Here is a 23,523-nt window from a genome sequence, read left to right as displayed (position 1 = left end):
ACAGCTTTAAGTTTCTTGGCATACACATCACCAAGGATCTCGCATGGTCTGTACATATTGGCTTTGTGGAGAAAAAGGCATAATAGGGCCTCTTTCACCTCAGACTGTTGAAGAAGTATGGTATGGCCCTCCAACATCCTGACTGGCTGCATCAGAATGTACTTCCGTCAATCGCAGGACTCTGCAGAGAATGGTGCGGACAGCCCAGCAGGATCTGTAGATATGAACTTCCCACTATTTAGGGCATTTACAAATACGTGTGTGTAAAAAGGGCCCAAAGGATCATTGGAGACCTGAGTCACCCCAACCACAAACTGTTCCAACTGCTACCATCAGGAAACGATACCGCACCATAAAAGCCAGGACCAACAGGCTCCAAGACAGCTTCTTTAACCAGGCCATCAGACTTTAATACAATTGTATTTTTATGTTATAGTGACTGTCCTGTTGTTCATACTATTTATTATAAAATACTATAAATTGCACATTGTATTTAGACAGAGACATAACGTCAAGATTTTTACTCCTCATGTGTGTGAAGGATGTAAGAAATAAAGTCAATTCAATTCAATGTATCCTAACCAGATGCATCATGTTTTCGCCCAATGACTGCTCTGCCTGCTTAAAAATTGCAGAGAGTTCTGGATACAGCTCAACACATCACAGAAATCAGCCTCCCCTCCATAGACCGTTTTCACACTGTCTGTGTAAAGCACCCAGCATAATGAAAGACTCTACCCACCTTGGACATTCTCTCATTTCTCTAAAAGCATGGATCACCAATCTCAAGGACAGCTTCAGACCCACTGTTATAAAACTATTGAACAGATCTCTAGTATGATACAGTGGACTCTAAACCTCACAATCTACCTCATAATGACCTTGCACCTTATTGCCTATCTGCCCTGCAATTTCTTTATAACTGCAGCAGTCGATTCTGCACACTGTTATTGTTTTATCCTGTACTACCTCGATGCAGTGTTGTAATGAAATGATCTGTATGAATGGTATGCAAAAGAAACTTTTCATTGTACCTCAGTGCATTTGACAATATTAAATTAATTTACTGCAGGTAGTGTAGACAGTCAGAATCCTTACCCCAGTGTACACCAGAGAGCATGCTTTTAACATTAAGAGTGATAAGTTGGTTTGTTTTTTTATACACACAGAGGGTGATCGGTTCCTGGAATAGGTTACCAGGGTAGTAGCGGATGCGCACAGTTTGGTGGAGTTTCGGAGGATTTTAGATAGACATATGAATATGAAGGGAATGGATTATGAACAGGAGGAAGACACTTAGCATAAATTGGCACCAATATCAGCAGGAAATCATGGTCAAATGGCCTGTCCAGTACTATGTTCCTACAGATGAGTTAACAGTACAAATAAAACATACAATTATGATCTAATATCTGTTGGCTGCATGGCAACTAGAGCAAGGGTCACATTAGTGCATGTTCCAAACATACAGGCCTAAAGGGAAAGGAGATGCAGTAGCCTTGATAATCAAGGAGCCGAGGAATCTTTTGTTTAAACATCTCAGAGGATGTGACACTAGTTGCAGAATACAGCTTCTGGTGCTACGTGAATACGTCTTCAGTGATGAACCCGGGGTCATAGGATGTTTTGGGTGTTTAATCATCAGACACCCTCGTTTGGGAGCGTGCTGATTTTTGCTGTCTTAAATTGCTGTTCTGATTGCGTCCGCCATAGACTTTAGGACTTGGGTCATGGTCTCTTCCCCCAATGCCTTCCAGCAGCAACTGAGGATATGCTCCAAAGTGCCCCTCTTCTGGCACAGTTGGCATGTTGGAGTGTTTACCATGCCCCAGAATACGATAGAATTCTGACTGCAGCTTGAGGCAGAACACCACAGGATCATAACTACTACCTTAAATTTAAATGGGCCAATTATAATGGTATGAAGGTACAGCTGTGGGAAATAAACTGAGGGAAGTCAGATGATGAACAGCAGCAGATATTTTAACAGATGGTTTGTCATACTCAGGAGGAATTTATCCCAATTAGCTTCATAGAATTATGTAGCATGTAGACAAGACCTTTGGACGAACTGAGCCATACTAACCAAGTTGCCTATCTGATTTGCCTGTGTTTGGCTCACATCCCTCTGAAGATTTCCGGTCTATGGACATGTCTTTTAAAAAGAGGTATTCAATGCAAAAGAGGAGCTAACAAAAGAGGTCAAATATCAAGTTAAATTGAAAAGTAAGGCATCAAAGCAACAAGATCTGGAAAGGTTTTAGCATCAGTAGCAAAAAAATCTAAATCTTTTCAGAAAGGACAGAATAATTTTGAGAAGACAAACAATATGTAAATAGGAAAGTGATAGCTGAGAGAAGCATAGGATCTCTTGAGAACAAGATTGCTGAATTAATAATGGAAAACAAAGAAATGGCCGTGATGTTAAATCTGTTTTTTTTGCATCAGTTTTCAGCATGGAGGACACTGAAAATATCCCCCAAGATAACAAATGGGCTAATGAACTAACAGATGGAATTTGTAAAAATGAAATCACAATCACAAGGGGAAAAGTATTCTATAAACTCAAGGGGAAAAAGGCAGATAAATCATTGTGACCCAATGGCTTGCACCCATTGAAGTGATAGTAGACACATTGACTGAACATTTTTAGAACTTGGTAAATTCAGGCAGGGTACAAGAAGGGTGGAAAACAACTAGCATTATTCCTTGATTCAATATAAAGCAGGGAACTACGGTCTGGTTCATTTGTGTTGTTGGCAAGAAGCTACCAACAATAATCAAAGAGAAACTAACTAATCATTTAAGAAAGCTCAATATGAACAAACCTGGTCTGCATGGTTTTATGAAAGGTAAACCTATGTTTGACAAATTTGCTGAAATTCCCTCAAGATATGACAAGGAGATTTGATAAGAGGGGAAACTGTTGATATTGCTTGTCTAAATTTCCAAACGACATTTAACAAAACACCAATCAGAGACTGGTGCACATGTTAAAAACCCAAGATACCAAAAGAATCAAGTTAGCATGGATTTAAAAACTGACCATCACACAGAAAACAGAATTAGTAGAAGCAGGTCATTTTCAGACCAAAGGGCTGTAACTAGTGGAATGCTCTTGGAAGCAGTCATGCCCCTCAACTGCTACTATAAATATTGATGACCTGGGGCAGGGAACAAAATGCAGGTTTCCAAGTTTTCCAATGATATAAGAATAGATAGAAGGACATGCGGTGATGAAGATATTGTGGATAAAGATAGATTGAACAACTGGACAAAATTCTGGCAAGATTCTGGACAAGTATGAGGTCACATACTGTGGTAAAAGGAATCTAAAGTCAGATTATGTAAGGCTACAAATGAGTGACATTCAGAGAAATCTAGAGGATCTAATGCATAAATAACTATAAGTTTGCAGGGAGATTAGGACGGCAGGCAGAAATTAAACTATCAGTTGGCATTTCAGCCTTTATTGCAAAGGTAAACAGAGTAGATCTGGCAGATGCTGGAAAACCAGTAAAACACACACAAAATGCTGGAAGAACTCAGGAGGCTACATCTATGGAAATGAATAAATGGTCGGCGCTTCAGGTTGAGAACCTTCTTCAGGACTGGAAATTGAGAGGGAAGTTGCAAGAATAAAAAGTTAGGGGAAGAAGAAAGAGGACTAGCTAGAAAATAAAAGGAGAACCCAGGTGGGTGAGAAAGGTAAAGGGTTGGACAGGGAGGAATCTGGTAGGAGACAAGAGCAGACCATGGGAGAAAGGGAAGAGAGAGGGGCACCAGGGGGAAGGTAACAGGCAGGTAAGGAGAAGAGGTCAGAGTGGGGAAGAAAAGAGAGATGGGAGAAGGAAAAAAAATTACTGGAAGGAAAAACGATATTCATGCCATCAGGTTGGAGGCTACCAAGATGGAATAGGAGGTGTTGCTCCTTCACCCTGAGAATGGCCTCATCATGATATTTTGCAAAGGTGATGAAATTTAAGCATTGTGAGATATTGCTCCAGTCACACAAAGCACTGGTGAGGCTACACCTGAAACACTGCACAAAGTTTTGGTCCCATTATCTAAAAGCAGCTTCAGAGGACTTCTAAAAGAGCATCTTCAGGCAAATCCCCGAGATCAGTTTGCCCTATCAGAAGCAGTTGAGCAATTTGGATCTGTATTTCTTGGAGTCGAGAAGGATGAGGGATGACCTCATTCAAATAGATAAAATCCAAAATGAGCTCAACAGTGTAGATGTTGAGATGTTGCCTTCAATGCAACAATCACAAAACAGCCCAACGAATTAAATTGAAGTGTGCAGAAATGTCTTCTCTCAGAGGATAGTGCGTCTCTGGAAATTCCTGCCCCAGAAGGTGATGAAATCCAGATCATTAGACGTATGGCAGGTGGAGAAAGAAAAATATTTGCAAGGTCAATGAATTATGAGGAACTGGTAGAGGAGAGTTGAGGTCAGCATACATTAATCAGGAGTGATGATAATGAATGGCAGAACAGGTGAGGGGAGTGAAATGACCTCGTCCTGCTCCTTTCTGATTGTGTTATACACATGGGGAATAGGTTATTTGCCCCACAATGTCTGCACCAACCATGATGCCAATGACTGATGCCAGATCTACAACAGGGGATTGTTTCTGGTGGGTGAGTGAGAAATATTCAAGCATCAGGACAGTGATGTTTGTATTGAAAATGATAGGAACAGGTTTTATTGTACTCAGTAATAAGAGTCACTGATTTGTATTATCTTCCCCGATCAAGAATTTCTAATCAATCTTGGAAAAATACTGCCAAAAGTTATAACCAGTAGGAAATTATAATCAGCACTTTTTCCTGTTCCCAGTGACAATTCCAACCAAAATAAACTCCTGCACAGCTTAGCAGGCTGGATGAGCTCATCCATATATTTCTCAGGTACTGCACTTGCCCCTCAACAAGTCAGTCTATCAATATATGAAGTTCAACCATATTGATAAATTGTGCCATGTAACATGAAAGCTGCTGCTAAGTATCCCAGATATATGATGAGCATTATATCCATTAAACCATGACAAATGGATAAAAATAAAGTAGGGGCATGCGATCATGTCATTTGGAACAATGGTGGATCTAATGTAAAAGCACTATCCTTGACAAAATTAGGTTTCCATGCAGTCAAATAACCCTCCCTCCCTGCAAACTACAACAGAAGACACAATTCCATTCCATATAATAGCTCACCTTAAAGCCACTCCAAAGGCCTCTTTAGCTGCTAAAACGACATTATTGTTCAAAAACAAAATTAGCAGGCTATGAAATAGAAAGGGCTCTTTTGCAATCCATCCCACAGGAGTGATGGTAGACTTCAGTACACCGCAACATTTCTTTCAACCATACAATGCTCACAACTCCAACTTATTCAAAGAATCTGGTCACTATCTCACAAGGCCAGTATTTCATGTCTAATTATATATTTGCCTTTCTAAAGGTGGTGCTTTTAGTGGATATCATATCCCAAGGTAATTTTCCATTTAAAAGGACAGCTGTACAGGAATATTACTTTGAAGTGTGGCTGGTTCTGGATTAAATCTTCAGACATAGTGGGATTAATATAGCATGTACTATATCTTATGTATGAACCATCTTGTGATATTGCATGAAGTGGCCTTCATTGAACATTGATCACAGCAATCTCAGGATGAGACTACTGTGGTTCATCCATTACTGGTTGAAATACTTCCACCTTATCGTCTTTTACATGCAATGAGTTCCTTAACCATGTGGATGGCCATTTTCATGAAGCATCCTCACCATGTTAGAAGCTTAAGTGCTTACTGTTCACAAAAAGATGGAACAATTTTGATTGCTAAGTGTGGAATTACTACTGTCAGGGCAGGATTTAGTCTCTCCAAAAACACAATGATAGTCACTTCAACCAATGCTGTCCAGACGGCCTGAGAAATAGCAGAGGTCACAAAGCTTTTTCCCTCAACTTGGTTTTCTTACTGCCTGTCACACACCCAACCAGAGAGCAACATCCCCCAGACCAGGACGGTCAGTGGCAATGCTCCTAGGCAGTCAAGTCTCCCATCCAGGGAGTATTTGGGTCATTGCTGCATACAGTACTTTTAAATCTTGTTCCAGGAGTCACAACAATGCAAGAGGTGGTGGCTGTCAGAAACAAGGTACTAAACTTGAGCAGCTTCAGGGAAACTGTAAAAATCCATCTTAGTGCTTGTGCAAAGGGAGATAAACTGCAGAGTTTTAATTTGACCACTGCTGTAGAATATTACATTACCAAATATAAACCAGTCTGGTACAATAATATTACATTGTTTAACTGCAATAAGCAATGACTTTGTGCTGCAGCTGGGGAAATTGGTAATTACTGTTACATGACATTCACAACTCTCTATTCTGGTGATTTATCACTAACTATCCACATGAAAGGCATACTAACCCTACAAAATTAAGTGAGTCAATGAACAGTATTTACCTGCCAGTGGAGGATGATGCTCCAGATCAAACCCAGGGTAAGTTTATGATTTCCATCCACTATATCACTTCCTCCGATATTTACCAAATCCACCTAAAGTGAACAAAGTTGAAATGTTACCAACAATAATTTCTTGACAACATCCTTATAAAGAGACTAGTCAAGAGTTCTGTTGGTGCAATCTGACCAGACCTTCAAAAAGAAAAGAGCCAAATTCTGATTCAGCAGCAAAATATGAGATCTACTTTATGCTAACAGGCATTTGCAACAGTACAATTGTTGCAGTGAACAAAATGCTGAATATTATAATGAGAAGCATTTTATTGCTTTGTTTCTGTGACTCCATAATTGCTTTGAGTAAAAGAGAGATGCCATAAAACCCAAAAAAAGAGCAGAAATACTTTCTAAGATTATAATGCCTTGGGAAAATAAAAGTTGGCAGTTAGTGCATTGAGAACATAATAACAGGACAGTACACCATGAAACTGTGAGGCATAGAGTGTGGTTTGGTCTCCTGGTATAAAATTAGGCAAGGAGATGGGTTAACAGGAGACAAAGGGAGAAGGGAAAGGAGCTATCATGGCTCACTTTCAGATTGTTGCTATGGTCATCCACAAGGTGGAGATCTGGCCACTGCTCTAACCTCTTGAACAGCATTTACCCAAGGACTGGACCATATTTCAGAAAGAAATGTCACCAGAGGAGCAACAAGAACACCCGCACCACAACTCTTATTCCTGCAAGCACAGTCCAGCAGAACTCCACCTCCACTCTGCGCAAGCACTTCCTTCTCTCTCCTTCCTACGACTGTTCATGCATCAGCAGGAATATTGCTGCACTAGCTTTCAGTTTTACGATGCACACTGTATCTCCATCCGGGCTACACCTGCTTCTTCTTCATCTCCACAACAGCAAGGAGGTTTAAACTGGACGTCCTTATCAAAGGAATTAGCCAACTGCTTCCATTTTTTCTTGCAGAGAAAATTAGCACACTTCCTTCACGTGATGGGATGAGATTAATTAATTAACAGTGGAGGTGGCAGCCGGACTGCTGCTTATACAGCACAGGTTTATGTATGTCTTCACAACCCTATCATTCGATCCAGCATTTCCAAACACATATCATTCAAGATATGGCCAGATAGAGCAGAGCTGAAGATCTTGACAATAATTCTGATACAGACAAGATGCAGCAGCAGCTGAGTACCCTTCACAGACTGTCTCTTGTGGGAAAGGTGGGCTGGGGGGGGGGGGCACAGACAGTACCAGAAGCACATGGAGATAGCAGGAAATGCTGAAGGTAGAACTCACTGATAGGCTGTCACACACTCCTGGAGAAAAAGCAAGCTTCACCTGCTGGAATTGGAGCACAAACCAAACTGGCAGGGGAATTCAACAGATCAAGCAGGATCTACTAAAGGCATGGAGATAGTCCACATTTAAGATCATGACCCTGAATCCTTCTTCCAATGGGTAGAAGATATAAATATTTGAGAGTATGTACCACCAGACTTGACGATGGCTTCTACATCACTGTTACAGACTCTTAGACAGATCTCTCATTTGCAAAGTATATAAACATTTGAGCTCCCAGTCTACACTGTCACGGCATTTGCATTCAATTTGTCAATCTGCACTGCAACTTCTCTGAAACTGCAGCACTATATTCTGCATTTTATTTTCCAGTTTACTCCCTCAATGTGTACGCCATGAACTGTCCAGACAGCATGCAAACAAAATTCTTATCTATATCTCGGTTCATGTGACATCAGGACCTGTTTATATTTTTAATTCGAGCCTGCTTTTGCTGGCACTGCTCTACTTAATCCGTCTCATACACAGAACTCAGAAATTATGCTCTTGCCAATCAGTTAGAAGGTTGTTGATACAAGCCCTGCTTAAAATGAAAAGCACCGGTCAACAATCCCAAGTAATGTAATGAAAAGTGGGCACTGCTGTCTTTCAGGTGAGATATTCAAATTAATGCTATATCTCCTCCATGCCTGACACAAAATGCCATGTTACTGACTTTAAAGTGCCAGTGAGTCATGCAGGATCCCTTTGCCATTGATATCTCTCAATCAACGCCAAATTATCTGACCAGCATCACAATGATGTCTGTGGAGACTTGCAGTGCAGAACAGACAGTCACATTTCTTACATTACAATACTGAGCACACATTAGTGGGCAAGAAAGCGAGGATATCCTGAGACTAAGACCATTCTGTAGATCTACGGCTGAGTGGCAATTGCTGTTCATTGTTCACAGATGGCAAGCAACATCTGGCAGGTGAGTTACGAAACCAAGTCAGTGTAGTGTCACCCAGCCCCAGCTTTTACACTTTCTTGCATCCAGTGGAAATGGTGTGGAGCTGAGCTCCAGGGCCAGTGCAAACTGCACAACCACTTTCAACGCACAATCCTCAAACTTAATGTAAACAGATCTGTCAAGGAGAGCAAAATTACCTCCATAGCTTTAGCCCTCCCACGTGACATGATCCCAATTCTTGCCATGTCATAGTGGGCTGGGAACATATTTTCTGCAAGAGCTGCTGTCTCACAGCTTCAGTGAGACCCAACCTCTCGTGTTGGCTGTGGGAGTTCGCACGTGGCTTCGCTCCAAGTTTTCCCCCACAGCACACAGACAAGCAGTTTTGTTAGTTCTTTGACTACAAGGATGCCTCTAGTGTACAACTGAGTTGCTGAATCTGTGAGAGTTGATGGGAATGTGGGCAGAATAGAAAGGGAGCAGAGTAAATGGGTGCTTGATGGATATTCTAGTTCTGCTCTGCCAAAGGATCTGTTTCCATCACTGCTGACTCTCCCCACTCTTCCCTTTATAACTAAGGGGACAATCAAACTGACACAAGGTCATACCCAAGGCAAGCTGGAAAACAGCTCTGGGACCAGATTTCTCAGCCACAGTCAAAAAAGAGATTAGGGGTGAGAAAATGTACTGCAAAATACTGCAAGTTTATCCTAATAAAAACAGGAAACATATTGCCATTATTCTTTCAAAATAAATCAGAAATCAGTACAGTGATCCATATCAACTAAACTTGACCTTTCAACTGGAATCCTTGTCTGCAATGTTTTCCTGCAGCTTTAAATCCCTGTGCTTTTCAACCCGATTATCAGACGGTCTGGCTGTTCACACAGAATCACACAATCACTTACATTGTTCTTCTGCAAAATCTGTAATGCTCGGTTGACATTGTTCAGAGCATGAACCCTTGTAGATCCCTTTTCTTTTGCCTAGAATAATAAATTACGCAAGGATGAATAATGTACTTTCATTTTTAAAAAATAGATTTGTATCCATCACCAAGCTATGGTTTAGTGCTATCCTCAACTCCTCACCTTAATCTGCTGTAGCCAAGGAAATAAAAGGCATTCTGGCAACAAGATTCAGTGAATTGATCGACATAAGCCTGTAAGCACAAGTGACTTGAGAACAACCTGAGTGATTTAAATGGCCTTCAGCACCAAGTGCTGCAAGTTAAGGACAAAGCAAGTGTGACGCCTCCAAGATTTCACAATAACTTATGAATTCTTGTCACTCATGATTTGACGTGAAGGCTAGACACCTGCAATCACCACAGCAATTTACACTGCTCCTATAAAGATTTCCAACCAAATTATGCCAAATGATTTCAAGAATCTCTGTAGAGGCTTTACCCCAGAATAAATAACAAATAGTAAAAAAAAAGCTACGTCATTTTCAATGTCTAAATAAACAAAAAAATTTCATAGTTTTATTTTTGGCCATCATATTATCTTCGTCACACAGCCTTTATTTATGGGATGTGCTGGTCAGTGCAAGGTCGGTATTTCGTGCCCTCAGCAAGTGGTGGTCAACCACTTCCTTGAATAGCTGTTTTTCTGGTGAAGATACCCAAATAGGACTGTATTTCATATGCAAACCTGCACTGTTCCGAAAATATTTATCTCCCCGAAAAATTAGTGTCATAACAACAGTTCAGCATCTACTAAGCTGAGGTCAGAGGTTCCTGCTCAAGCTCAGTAAATACATTTTACTTCAGCAGTGCAATGACTAGGACTGAGCATGGCTCTCACTCAAATACTATGCAAAACTGTGCAGGAAAATTGCAGTGAGAGATGCAAGACGAAGGGGACTAAAACTACAATCCAACCTTGCACTATTTACCCTCATCTTGGCATGAACTGAAATAAAAGCCACAATGATTGCAGTCATTTTGACAAAACTAAGATGCATGTAGACACTGCAGGCTTTTCCTAGTGTGATACATGATATTTATTACATAAAGATGGAAATCCATCTTTAAAACAAAATTTACATTTTGATTCTAAGTTGTTTACCAAGTCATTTATCACTGAATTGACAATGGTTTTACTCTGATACTGGGTAAACTTGGCTGACATAATTTGTACGCAGACTTCTTGCAAAGAAATGAGAACAAATCACTCTGGAAAGACTAAATATTTGCAGACCATATTGATTAATAAGAACATGCATGAGCTCCCTAACCCTCACATTTAAATGGGTCACAGCATTCTATTGAAAAAGTGGACAAGACTGCAAAATGCAATAAATATTTTAACACTAACATTTACCAAATCCGCATTAAAATTCCTAACACATTTATTATCCATTTTCTCTTCATGACTTCTTCCTTCATGATCAGTCCAACTAAAGCTGATAAGTATGGCTTGACACAGTCATGTTTATTAGTGATGCCTGAAGGGAAACAGACATGCAGGAATTGGCACTCCATTTACTTCATTCTCACAATCTGTCAACGTAATTAATTTCAAAAATCTTGGGAGTTTTAAACCACACATAATGCATAGCATCATTGTGCTGGTATCATGCACATCGAATGACAGTTAAGCCTTTCTTCCCAAAGATTTAAAACTTTTTTAAAAAGTGTTCAAGTATTTATGGGACCAATTAGGAGCTTTTTGAAGCAACACACACAAACTGCTGGAGGAATTCAGCAGGCCAGGCAGAACCAATGGAAAAAAGTACAGTCAATGTTTTTGGTCGAGACCCTTCAGCAGGACTGGAGAGCAAAAGATGAGGAGTAGATTTAAAAGGTGGGGAGGAGGGGAGAGAGAAACACATGGTGATAGGTGAAACCAGGAGGGGGAGGGATGAAGTAAAAAGCTGGGAAATTGATTGGTGTCATCTCCAACAAGATCTCTCCACCAAACACATCTTTCCCTCCACCCCCCCCCCCACTTTCTACTTTCCGCAGTGACTCCCTTGTCCATTTGTCCCTCCCCATTGATCTCCCTCCTGGCACTTATCCTTACAAGTGGAACAAATGCTACATCTGCTCCTAAACCTCCTCCCTCACTACCATTCAGGGCCCCTAATAGTCCTTCCAGGTGAGGCAACACTTCACCTGTGAATCTGCTGGGGTCATAAACTGTGACCAGTGCTCCCGGTGTGGCCTCCTGTATATGAGTGAGACTCGATGTAGATTGGGAGACCATTTTGCCGAGCACCTACACTATCTGCCAGAAGTGGGAACACCCAGTGGTCGTCCAGTTTAATTCCACTTCCCATTCCCATTCTGATATGTCAATCTATGGCCTCCTCTACTGTTCTGATGAGGCCACACTCAGGTTGGAGGAACAACACATCTGGGTAGCTTCCAACCTGATGGCATGAAGGTTGATTTCTTAAACTTCCAGTAGTGGCCCATGGCCCCTCCACCCTCTCCTTCACCAGTCCCCATCTCCTTCTGCTTCTCTCACTTTACCTCCTTGCCTGCTCATCGCCTCCCTCTCGTGCTCCTCGCCACTTTTCTTTCTTCCAATGTTTTCTATCTCCACCTATCAGGCTCCCTCTTCTCCAGCTCTGCAATTCTTTCACCAATTAACTTCCCAGCTATTTATTTCATCCCTCCCCCTCCCGATTTCACCTATCACCTTGTGTTTCTCTCTCCCCTCCCCACACCTTTTAAATCTACTTCTCTTCTTTTTTTATCTCCAGTCCTGCTAAAGGATCTTGGCCTGAAACATCAACTGTACTTTTTTCCATAGATGCTGCCTGGCCTGTTGAGTTCCTCTGGCATTTTATGTCTGTTGTTTGGATTTCCAGCATCTACATATTCTCTCTTGTTTGTGAGGAGCTCTTTGAAGATTATTTTCATTGAAAAGTTATATTGCCTTTGTGCAAAAGTTAAACAGTGAAAGATGTTCTTCACTATTTGTAGCATACCGAATATACAGAAGCCTGTAACACAAACTAGTTTATTGAACATACTATCAAATATTTCCAGACTTTTTAAAAAACCCTAGGCTCAAATTCAAAATAACATACTCATTCAGTGAAATTAAATTTACTCCAACTGGTGGGGCTGTACTAAGTACTTGAATGGTGATACTATTACAAAGAGCATTTGTCAACCAGTTGAAAAATCAGGAGGGACGAACATACATCTAAAGTCAAAGTCAAGCTGACTAACAATGTGAAACTTGTAACAGCATCACAGACACATAGCATCAGATACACAACATTCACAAGAAAAACATAAGTTGAACATGAAATATCTATCAGAAAAGCTCTATAGCAGCCGGTGCTGAGAAAGAGAGAATTCAGAACTTAGGTTGCCGACTTACTAGATCATGGCCAACAAGACCCTCCAAAAGTTCCAGAAGTCGCCTTCCATCACGCAAGTCAGTGAATAGATCTTCAATCAAAGGTTTCCCAGCCTGGATAAAGTACAGCATACCATTGAAATTTAAATTGAAATGACAAAAAAATTAAACACAATTTAAATGAAATATATATTCCTACTTAATATTTAACATTCAAGTATGAAACATTCATTTGTGAGCTTGTGCTCAATGCATGTCCATTTACCTGCTGGGGATCTCATTCTTACCCCTAAAGGAAGTGGCATTTGACAGTGCACTTAATATAAATGATTATAAACAAAACTAAAGAACCAATAAAGATCAAATAATAAATTAATAGTTCCCTCAATATACATGAATATTCTGTGACATTTTCTACTGTGATAGGAAGCAACCAAGGTGTCTTTAAAAAAAAGTGCATCTGATATTGCACATTCAATACAATGATATTTCCAACATTCCTTCACCATGGCAAAATATATACATTGATAAACCTGAAGTATATGACCACCCGAGATTACGAACCCCCAATTTATGCACAATGCAGATGTATGAACAGAAGATTGAGAGATTGATTGGATAGATTTGCCAGTGCTGCAAATATATATGCTGCCATTTGAGAACTTGATTCAAGGGCAGGTTTCTGTTTTGTAAACTGTTCAGGTTACAAATAGTTTATAGGAATGGAAACCTGCCATAACCTGGAGACAAGGTACAGTAGTTTGGACTACATTTGGTTGTTTGTTTATTGTCTTGTTCAGCTGTATCTATGTATGTTTGAATGATAATTAAACTTGACTTGATTTGATTTGTTCCTAAAACAATGCCACTGAAGGTGCCACTGGATTATTGATCCACCTACACTACAGATTAAAAACAACAACCAGAAGATTACAAGGATTTTTAAAATGATCTGGTGCTTGCTGGGAGGGGATTTGCTTTGCTGCTGTGTTGTTCATCTGAACATAGTGACCATTGCAAAACATGTGGCAACGCTTGTGGCTTGCTTCCAGCATATCCTTGGGCTGTGTTTGTTGTTGATGCAAACACATTTCACTGTGTGTTTCAATGTACATGTGATAAATAAATGAAACAGAGTTGGAGTTAAAAGTTGACAAAAGAAGGTAATTAATACGAGTAAATAACAGTATGAAAACATACTTTAGGAAATTCAAAAAAAAACAGAAAACGTGGTTCACAGGGCAAGAGATAGAAGGAACTCTGATGTCGACTAAGGAAGTGACTAAGGTATATGAGAAGTTTCACAAAAAGTATTCCAGACACAACAGAAAACAAGTGGGTTGATACAATGGATACTCAAAGTAATTGTCAATTAAGGAAATGACCTAATAAACTGAAGGAACAAAACAAAAACAGCAAAACCTCTGACTCACTACACAACATCCTCAGAGTCAATGAGGCTTCTACGCAGGAAGCAGCTATGAACAACCAAAATTTCCTAGATTCTTGAGTAGTCCAAGGATCTGGAAAGCACCAAACATAACATTCAAGAAAAGAGGCGAAGTTCAACTTAAATTTATTATCAAAGAACATATACGTCACCATATCCAACCCTGAGATTCATTTTCATGTGGCCACTCACAGTAAGTACAAGAAACACAACAGAATCAATGAAAGACCATTCCCAACGGGACAAACAATAAAAGGAAACAACCTGTGCAAATACAAAAAGAAAATAAAGTAAAAATAATAATAAATAAACAAACAATAACACAAGATGAAAAGTCCTTGAAAGTGAATACATAGGTAATGGAAACAGTTCAGTGATGGAGCGAGTGAACTTGAGTGAAGCTATCCTCTCTGGTTCACGAGCCTGATGGCTGAGGGGTAATAACTGTTTCTGAACCTGGTAGTGTAGGTCTGAGGCTCCTGTACCCTCTTCCTGGATGGCAGCAGTCCCTGATGATGGACGTTGCTTTCCTGTGACAGGGCTCTCTGTGTAGATTCAGATTCAGATTCAATTTATTGTCATTTAGAAACTACAAATGCAATGCAGTTAAAAAATGAGACAACGTTCCCCCAGAATGATATCACAAAAGCAGATGACAAAACAGACTACACCAGAAAATCCATGTAACGTTTGGCAATCCCCAATCCAGAGTCCGGAGAGGCTGCTGCGTATTAATATTGCGCTACCATCTAGCGTGTTCCCCGAAAAGGAACTCCAAATCCACCAGACAAAAACAAGACCAAAAACTAAAGCTACAAGACCTAAACAAAACCACATAATTACAACATATAGTTACAACAGTGCAAACAATAGCATAATTGATTTAAAAAAAACAGACTATGGGCACAGTAAAAATAGTCCAAGATGTTGAAGGACTGTAAGTTCAATAGAAATCACCACACAATTTCTACAAGTCCCCAGGGTCCCGAAAGACTCGCCATCCCACGCCAGCAGCAGAAGGGAATACCCCCACTATGGACTTACAAGGCGCCGCCTGACTCAGCCTCGCAGACGCAGCACACAATGGAAGCTCCGTCGCAACCAGCCTCACAAACGCAGCACACACCAAAAGCAACCTGAGTCCGTCGAACCTCCGAGCCGACGACCATCCCCTCCGGCACAGCTTCTCCGAGCACCATCCTCTGCCGAGCGTGTTAAGACGGTCCCGCCAACGGCCATCGGCAACGCGACCCCGAGGACTGGGGGGGGGGCCTGTTCTTCTCAGCAGAGTCCCAGACCTCACAGCAGCAGCAGTAACGAAGAAGGTCTTCCTGAAATTTCCCAATGTTTCTCCGTGCTTCCACATCCGTTTTCAATCGATTATGATTGCACACGGCACCCTACTTCACATATAACAGATAATCAGTTCTGGAGTGGCCACTGCAAGCTGTGTTGCGCCGCCATCTTGGATAATCAATAATGTGCTCAATGGCAGTGCGAGCTTTGCCTGTGATGTACTGGGCCATATCCACTACATTTTGTAGGCTTTTCCTTCAATGCCATTGGTGTTTCCATACCAGGCTCTAATGCATCCAGTCAGTGTACTCATCACCACAGATGGGAAAACAGGGAATGAGAGGCTTTAAATTTTATGGTAGAGAAACAGTGGAAATCATCATGAAAAAAATGTTGATTTAATAAACCCAATCACCAAGTTAAATGAGGATGATTTATGGAAGAAAATTAAACAATTGGAGTTTATTTTTTGACATCACCTGTACATTAGATGGAAGTGGGACAAGTGGATGCCTCACACATTTGCAGAAGCCATTTAATGTGATGCCACTTCAGAGGCTATTATACTTCAATTCATGAATTTGGATATCAGGTATTTTCATGGATATGGGATTGATGATGTGATATTCGAGGAAAATTTTGGTGTCACAAGATCTACCTATGATAATCATCCATTTATAAACCATATTATTGACTTAAATTAATGACATAATCAAGTATCAAGTGTATCAAAGAGAAATTTCATGAAGCAAACTCTGAAAGTCCATGCATGAAAATCAAAAAATAGGTATGGACATGTTAAGTGAATGTGCAGTGAGGTGCCACACAGAGTTAAAAGTGGGCAAATGTGATGTGATACCAGGAAGGGAAATTTTATTTTTGAAATGGAAAGAAACTGCTCGAGAGATTTCGATGCCCACATCAATGAATCAGAAAAAATCTTTGAGACAGATATAACAAACAATTCAGAATGCAACAGAATAAAGAGGCCAATAACAAATTCAACAAAGTTTCAAAATTATACCTGAAGACTGTGGAAGAGTGACTACTGATTACTGGGATAAGAAGAATTTCCCATTTGAAAATACTTGACAGGTTGGGCCTGAATTCTCTTTAATTTAGAAATGAACTCACTAAAGCAAACATTTATCAGAAGCTTTTTTTAAACTGGTAGATGCTAAGGTTGACTTGCTTGGCTGTATTTGGAATTAAGGAACATTCTCTCAGAGTAACAGGTTGCATAGAAAAGATTGAGGTGAATAGAACTACTTTTACTCGGTATAATGTCAATCTTTAGAATTCTCTAATTATAGACTGCGAATATTTGTTTAGAGTATTTAATAGAGCTGGCTCAAGCGGGCATTCCCCCTTTCAACTTTTGTCCTTATTTTCTCAATTTGTTTTAATATTTAATCACCGAAAAGCAACTTCTCATCCTTCTACAGTAAATCAAATCAAGACAGTTGAAGGAAAATAGTATTTCACAGATGGAAAGGATTTGTGAAAAAAATATTTATTTTCAAAGTGATGAACTAGACTTGATTTAAACAAAACATTTAACTATAGTATACAAAGTATATCAAATTTTTGGCTTTAAATCACAATCACCAGTAAGGAATTCCCAGATGAAGTTTACACTTTTTCTCCATTTCACCTGTCCAATCTTATATCTTCACTCCACAATGTCATTTCCATTTTCTGCATTAAGATGATTTATGTGCTATATGATTTCACAGTACAAAATCATTTCATGGAAGACACATAAGCTGAGGGAAGAAATCATTTTATTACAGAGCTGAGTTGGAACCAAGCTCACACAAGGGAATGACACTGCACTAACCAGTGCTTGCTTAATCTCTCCTCTTCACGTTGGAATAATTTTTCTGGATGATTATAACAAAACACCTTTGGATACATGAGGGAAATTGAGACATTAACATCACGTCGCAATGACGCTTCTGTGAGTATATTATTATTAATAGCCGTAGTAACCTAAATGATTACCTTCAGATTCTCAATATGCTTTAATTCAGTTTTTAATTGATTTCTGGCCTTTGATCATTTGGAATCTGCTTTTATTTTACAGCATGTAAAATTTCTCTGGCAAAAGGAGAAAATATTTAAAATTTTAAATGCCTAAATAGTTGATGATTTTACACATTATCACAGAAGCAGAGCCTACAAGTTTCTGTCAGACAGACTTCCATCAGCAAATAAACACAAAGGGGATGCAAACCAGAGTTTTCAAGGTTCCACAGCAATTTAGAAAACTATGAAACAGCTTTCATAAAATGGAATTCAAGACAATTTGCCAAATTAGATTCAAAATTGTATTGGCAGCAGATGGTAGAGAGTTGCCTTTATTAGAAGTCCATGACCAGTATGAACTATAGGAACTGGTGCTGGGATCCTTGCTGCTTGTTATATGCACTCAGTGGCCACGTCATTAGGGACCTCTTGTACCTCATAAAGTGACCATAGTCTTCTGCTGCTGTAATCCACCAACTCCTAGGTTCGATGTGCTGTGTATTTTAAGAAGCTTTTCTGCACACCACTGTTGTAACGCAAGGTTATATGAGTTACTGTGGCATTCCTGCCAGCCTAGCCATTCTCCTCTGACCTCTCTCATCAACAAGACATTTTTCACCAAAAGAACTACTGCTCACTGAATGTAAACTCAATAGACTGTTGTGCATGAAAATCCCAGGTGTTGAGATGAACCTCCAAAAGAGACCACTGAGTATATTTTAATAAGATGTTAGTGTGGGAAAGAAGGGATGATGACAGCTCTGCAGACTTTCAGCTTTGTGGAGATGCGGACGTTGCATTGATTGAGCACTCTGGTACACAGCCTCCCCAGAGCCTGACTGGCCTTGCTGATGCTGGAGTCAATTTCTTTGTCCAAAGACCCATCACTCGAGATGATGATTCCCAAGTATTTGAAGCTGTTTACATTTGTCAACTGGGTGTCATCAACAGTGATTTTTGGTTCTATGGGGTTGGTGCTTGGCACAGGCTGGTGAAGTACTTCAGTCTTGTTCAGGCTGATAGTAAGGCCAAAGGGCGTAGCAGCATCTGAGAATTTGTTTAGCATCAACTGTAGATCACTGTCTTTGTGCACCAGGAGTGCGCAGTCATCAGCAAAGAGGGCTTCTTGAATGACTGTATGGAGGCACTTCATCCTTGCATTCAAGGAGTGACGGATGAAGCTAAAAGTCTACAGAGCTGTGGTCATCCCTTCTCTCCGATATCGATGTGAGACCTGGACTCTGTACCGACGACACATCAAACAACTGGAGAAATTTCACATATTCCGCTCCATCCTTGGCATTCGTTGGCAAGACTGTGTCTCCAACCTGGAGGTCTTGGATCGTGCTGACTCCACCAGCATTGAGTCCCTGATCATCAGAGCCCAGATGTGGTGGGTGGGACAGGTCATCAGAATGGACAACTACCATATGCCCTGCCAGCTATTCTGTGGTGAACTGGAGACTGGAAAGAGACCTCAAGGTCATTCACGCAAGCACTACAAAGACGCTGAGAAGGAAACCCTACACTACTGTGACATCCAGCCTAGGGAACTAGAAGCTGCGGCTGCTGACAGAACCCACTGGCGAGCCCTGTGCTATGAAGCCTACACCAGTTTTTAAGACAAGCATTGCCAAAAACTGATGGAAAAACGTGAGTGGCGTCACAGAACAGCAGTCACAATTATTACAACAACGGACTTCCAGTGCCCCCATTGTGCTAGACTCTGCGCTTCCAGACTGGGACTGCAAAGCTACCTCCGTGTCCACAGATAAACTGCACAACAGTGTGTCTTCTTGGAATCTGAAGGACTACCACACAGTGTGGGAGATATATGGCATGATACAAAATATGCACTGAGCAGCAAGGAAGGTAGCCTTCAGCCACAACATGATATTTACCAGAGGATGGTTGAAATTTGGAGTGGAGTACCTGAAGATATGGTAGAGGCAGGTACTCTCACAGCATTTGAGCAGCAACTATTCTAAGGTTTCAAAGGTACATTTAATGTCAGAGAAATGTATACAGTATACATCCTGAAATTCTTGGTCTTCACAACCATCCATAAAAAACAGAGGAGTGCCCCAAAGAATGAATGACAGTTAAATGTTAGAACCTCAAATACACCCCCCAGCTTCCCCCCCCGCACATAAGCAGCAGGAAAGCAACGATTTCCCCTCCTCCACCAGCAAAGAAAAGCATCAACACCCCCACCAAGCACTCAAGCGTGCAGCAAAGCATCAATAAAAACATAGACTTGTGGTAACCCAAAGACTACTTATTCACCCGGTAATTCGACTATCACAGGCGTTCTCTCTCCCTAATAAGGGAAAAAGAAGTGTCTCCATCAACAAGAGGGGAGACATAATAAACAACTCACTGATTTATGATAAACAATAATATAATAATTATAAATAATAAACAACTGATTTATGATGTTAAAAGTTTGTTACATTGCTCTTTCCCAGCTCTGTGCCCAAAGAACCGGTGTCTCTGGACACACAACCAACTTGCTGCTTTCGATCTTCTGTATCCTATGACCTACCAAACTGAGCACCTGAATTCCAACGCTTACAAAGATATAGATCAAGTGCAGGTAAGAGGGATTGATACCGAATACTTTGCATTTCCATGGTTTAGCAAAGGGCCTGTTTCTTTCCTGTATGGCGTTATGACTGATTCAGGTTATATAAGATATTCAAAGTCCTCACTGTGAAAATGTACACATTTAATTTCTAACCACTGGGCACACATACATTCACTGTATCAATTGCCAAAATAATTCCTTTTTCTAAAATGTGCAAATCTAAATCCTGAACCAGCAGCTAAACTATCTGTCTCTTAATTTACAACATCATTGGGTTCTTACTGCAATTTAAACACTTCTTCAAATGCAGCTATACATCTTGTGTGCTGCAGATCTTTTCTAAGGGGATCAGAATCAAACGAAGCCACTGATATTTTTTGTTTGCAACTTAAGTGACAATCTTTTGGTAAACCAGTTTCTTTGGAAGTCCACACAATATGAATGCATGGTTTCCAGTGAATATAACCATATAACAGGAGACTATAGGAGACTATTCCCAAAAACATTAGGCTTTTTCTGTTAACTCTGTATGTTAACAGTCTCTGTATGCTCCTGGATGAGTGTAGGGGAACTATGAAAGAAAAGTGGCAATGCATTTCCAAACATTAAGTTTGTGAGGACAGAGTGCTCATTCTTTTTATTCTTGAAGCTCTTCAAGATGGTCAGGCAATGTTTCTTTCTTTTTGCTCTATATACCAAGTTATTTTGCTGCCATCCTCAGATGCAAAGTGTTCCCAGGGTAGATGTTAAGTCGACAAGACTTAACAAAGTAAATTAAAGGCAACTTAATGATGTATTTATACAAGATAGAAGCATGAAAAGGATAAATCATCCTCTTATGCAGCTTCTCCAGCTGAGTTCCAGGTTCTGCACACTGGATGCAAACCACAACTTGACTTGCAATTTCCCCTCACAAGCAGTTCCCAATTCTGGTTATATTCTTAGGAACTGACACAACAGGAGACCAAGTATTGGGCGGTGGATCAACTCAAAAATGAGACTACAAGGTATAGGAACAGAGTAAGGCCATTCAGCTCATCAAGTCTGCTTTGCCATGATATAAAAGGAGAGACTCTGTACATTGCAGGCATGATGGAAGTCTCAGAAATCAGTCTCTCCAATCAGGCAAGGAATATAATACAGTTGGGAATGGCTGTGACACAGGCATAGGAAGCATTATTTCTGGAAACCTGGAAAAATAGTTGGAAATGACAATTTCCATATACCATCACAAAACTGCATGTCAATGCTGTTGGCATCTTGCACATAATGGTCTATGAAAGTTGAAGGCTTTACAGTGCACAGACTCACATCAATGATTCATCTGCATTCTCTTTCTGTCCGTATGGGTGAGCTAATAACTGACTGAAACCACAGAAACAACTGCTGACAATACAACTGTTCACAGAATAATGTTTACTGACATTAATTGAATGCCCTACCATTTATTGCTAAAAATATCAGTATAAATTTCCGTGTTTGCAGTGATTAATGAGGACAAGTTTAAAAGCCACCATTTTCAAGTGTAATAAGAAGTCTTGTTCCTTTATTTAGTTTTCTGAGGCTTTGCATCAATTATTTGCTTTATTTAACAAGAAGACATGCAAAACATTTCTTACTTAAATTTATATCCATTTGGCTGTAGTGCCAACAAAATGACATAAATATATGAAAGATTAATATGTTTTCAACAAATTTGAGAGAAGAGAGATCATGTAGGACAAAAGGAATAAATTTTCTGACAGGCTGCATCACTGGCTGGTATGGGGGGGGTGGGGAGGGTGGTGCTACAGCACAGGACCAAAAGAAGCTGCAGAGGGTCGTAAATTTAGTCAGCTCCATCTTGGGTACTAGCCTACAAGATACTCAGGACATCTTCAAGGAGCGGTGTCTCAGAAAGGCAGCGTCCATTATTAACAACCCAGGGCATCCCTTTTCTCACTGTTACCATCTGATAGGAGGTACAGAAGCCTGAAGGCACACACTCAGCAATTCAGGAACGGCTTCTTCCCCTCTGCCTTCTGATTCCTAATGGACGTTGAACCCATGAACACTACCTCACTTTTATAATATACTTTATTTCTGTTTTTGCATGATTTTTATTCTATTCAATATACATATTATGTAATTGATCTACTTATTTATTTTTACTTTCTTTTCTTCTATATTATTATTGCATTGAACTGCTGCTGCTAAGTTAACAAATTTCACGACACATGATGGTGATAATAAGTCTGATTCTGAATTTTAAAGCCCTGAAAGAGGGTATAAACATCATTTGGGATTGGCTTACTTCTGTTGCAAATATTTGACTCAACTTTTGTTTATGACTTCAGCACACAAACATGCACAACTCCTCCTCCACCTCATTGACTGATGGTGTCAATCCCCTTCTTATTTCTAAGTCTCTCCACATTGCCTCCATCAATGATCCTTCAAGAATATCATAAATCCAGAATCAGAATCAGCCTTAGTATCACTGGCATATGCCATGAAATTAAATGTGTCACGGCAGCAGTACAATGCGATGCATAATAAACATTATAAATTACAATAAGATAAAAATTATTTTCTTATTGCAATTTCAACACTTATCTAATGATATTTATCTATCATTAAATTAAACAAGTATTGAAAAAAATACTGACTTGCCCTTCCTGAAGTCTTGCTGTTATGTCCTCCCTTCCACCACTACTTGTTTCTCTGTCATGCCTAAAGCATCAATATCCCAGAACACTAAGGGACCAGTCCTGCCCCTCTCTCAACATTGTCTCTCTGATGGCCACAATATCCCAGTCCCCAAAGACAATCCACACCCCAGTTCCGGAACCTTGCTGTTAAGCTATGTGCATTGAAATAGATGCAATTAAAGCAGAGGTCTTATCTTCTCTTTTACTGAAAACATGGCTATCCTGACTACTAGGCTTGCATGCTTTGGTTGCTATACTCATTTTCAGAATGCATTCACTCTCTTGATTCTCACAATCCTGCCAATCTAGTTTAGATTGACCCTGGTGCCAAAAGCAAATTTCCTGGCCAGGATATATAACAAAGCCCACTACCTGTAAAGTGATGTCTGTAGGGGAACCCTTTCCT

At 40.2% G+C, this 23,523-nt stretch overlaps 1 protein-coding gene across 10 annotated transcripts in view; it reads right to left on the bottom strand.

Moving 5' to 3' along the window:
• Positions 1 to 23,523, bottom strand: part of dmd (dystrophin) — a 1,939,431-nt gene that overhangs the window by 1,386,734 nt on the left and 529,174 nt on the right. For all 10 annotated transcript variants that reach the window (XM_059968142.1, XM_059968139.1, XM_059968147.1 and 7 more), the window contains 3 exons: positions 13,088 to 13,180; positions 9,653 to 9,730; positions 6,476 to 6,568 (listed from right to left, as the gene is read on the bottom strand). In XM_059968142.1, the coding sequence (XP_059824125.1) occupies positions 6,476 to 6,568; positions 9,653 to 9,730; positions 13,088 to 13,180 (264 nt within the window). The remainder of the gene's footprint in view (positions 1 to 6,475; positions 6,569 to 9,652; positions 9,731 to 13,087; positions 13,181 to 23,523) is intronic.

This window comes from Hypanus sabinus, chromosome 4 (genome assembly GCF_030144855.1).
Source record: "Hypanus sabinus isolate sHypSab1 chromosome 4, sHypSab1.hap1, whole genome shotgun sequence".
Taxonomy (NCBI): Eukaryota; Metazoa; Chordata; class Chondrichthyes; order Myliobatiformes; family Dasyatidae; genus Hypanus; species Hypanus sabinus.
The sequence above is the reverse complement of the archived record's forward strand: the minus strand, read 5'-3'. Positions and strand labels throughout refer to the sequence as shown.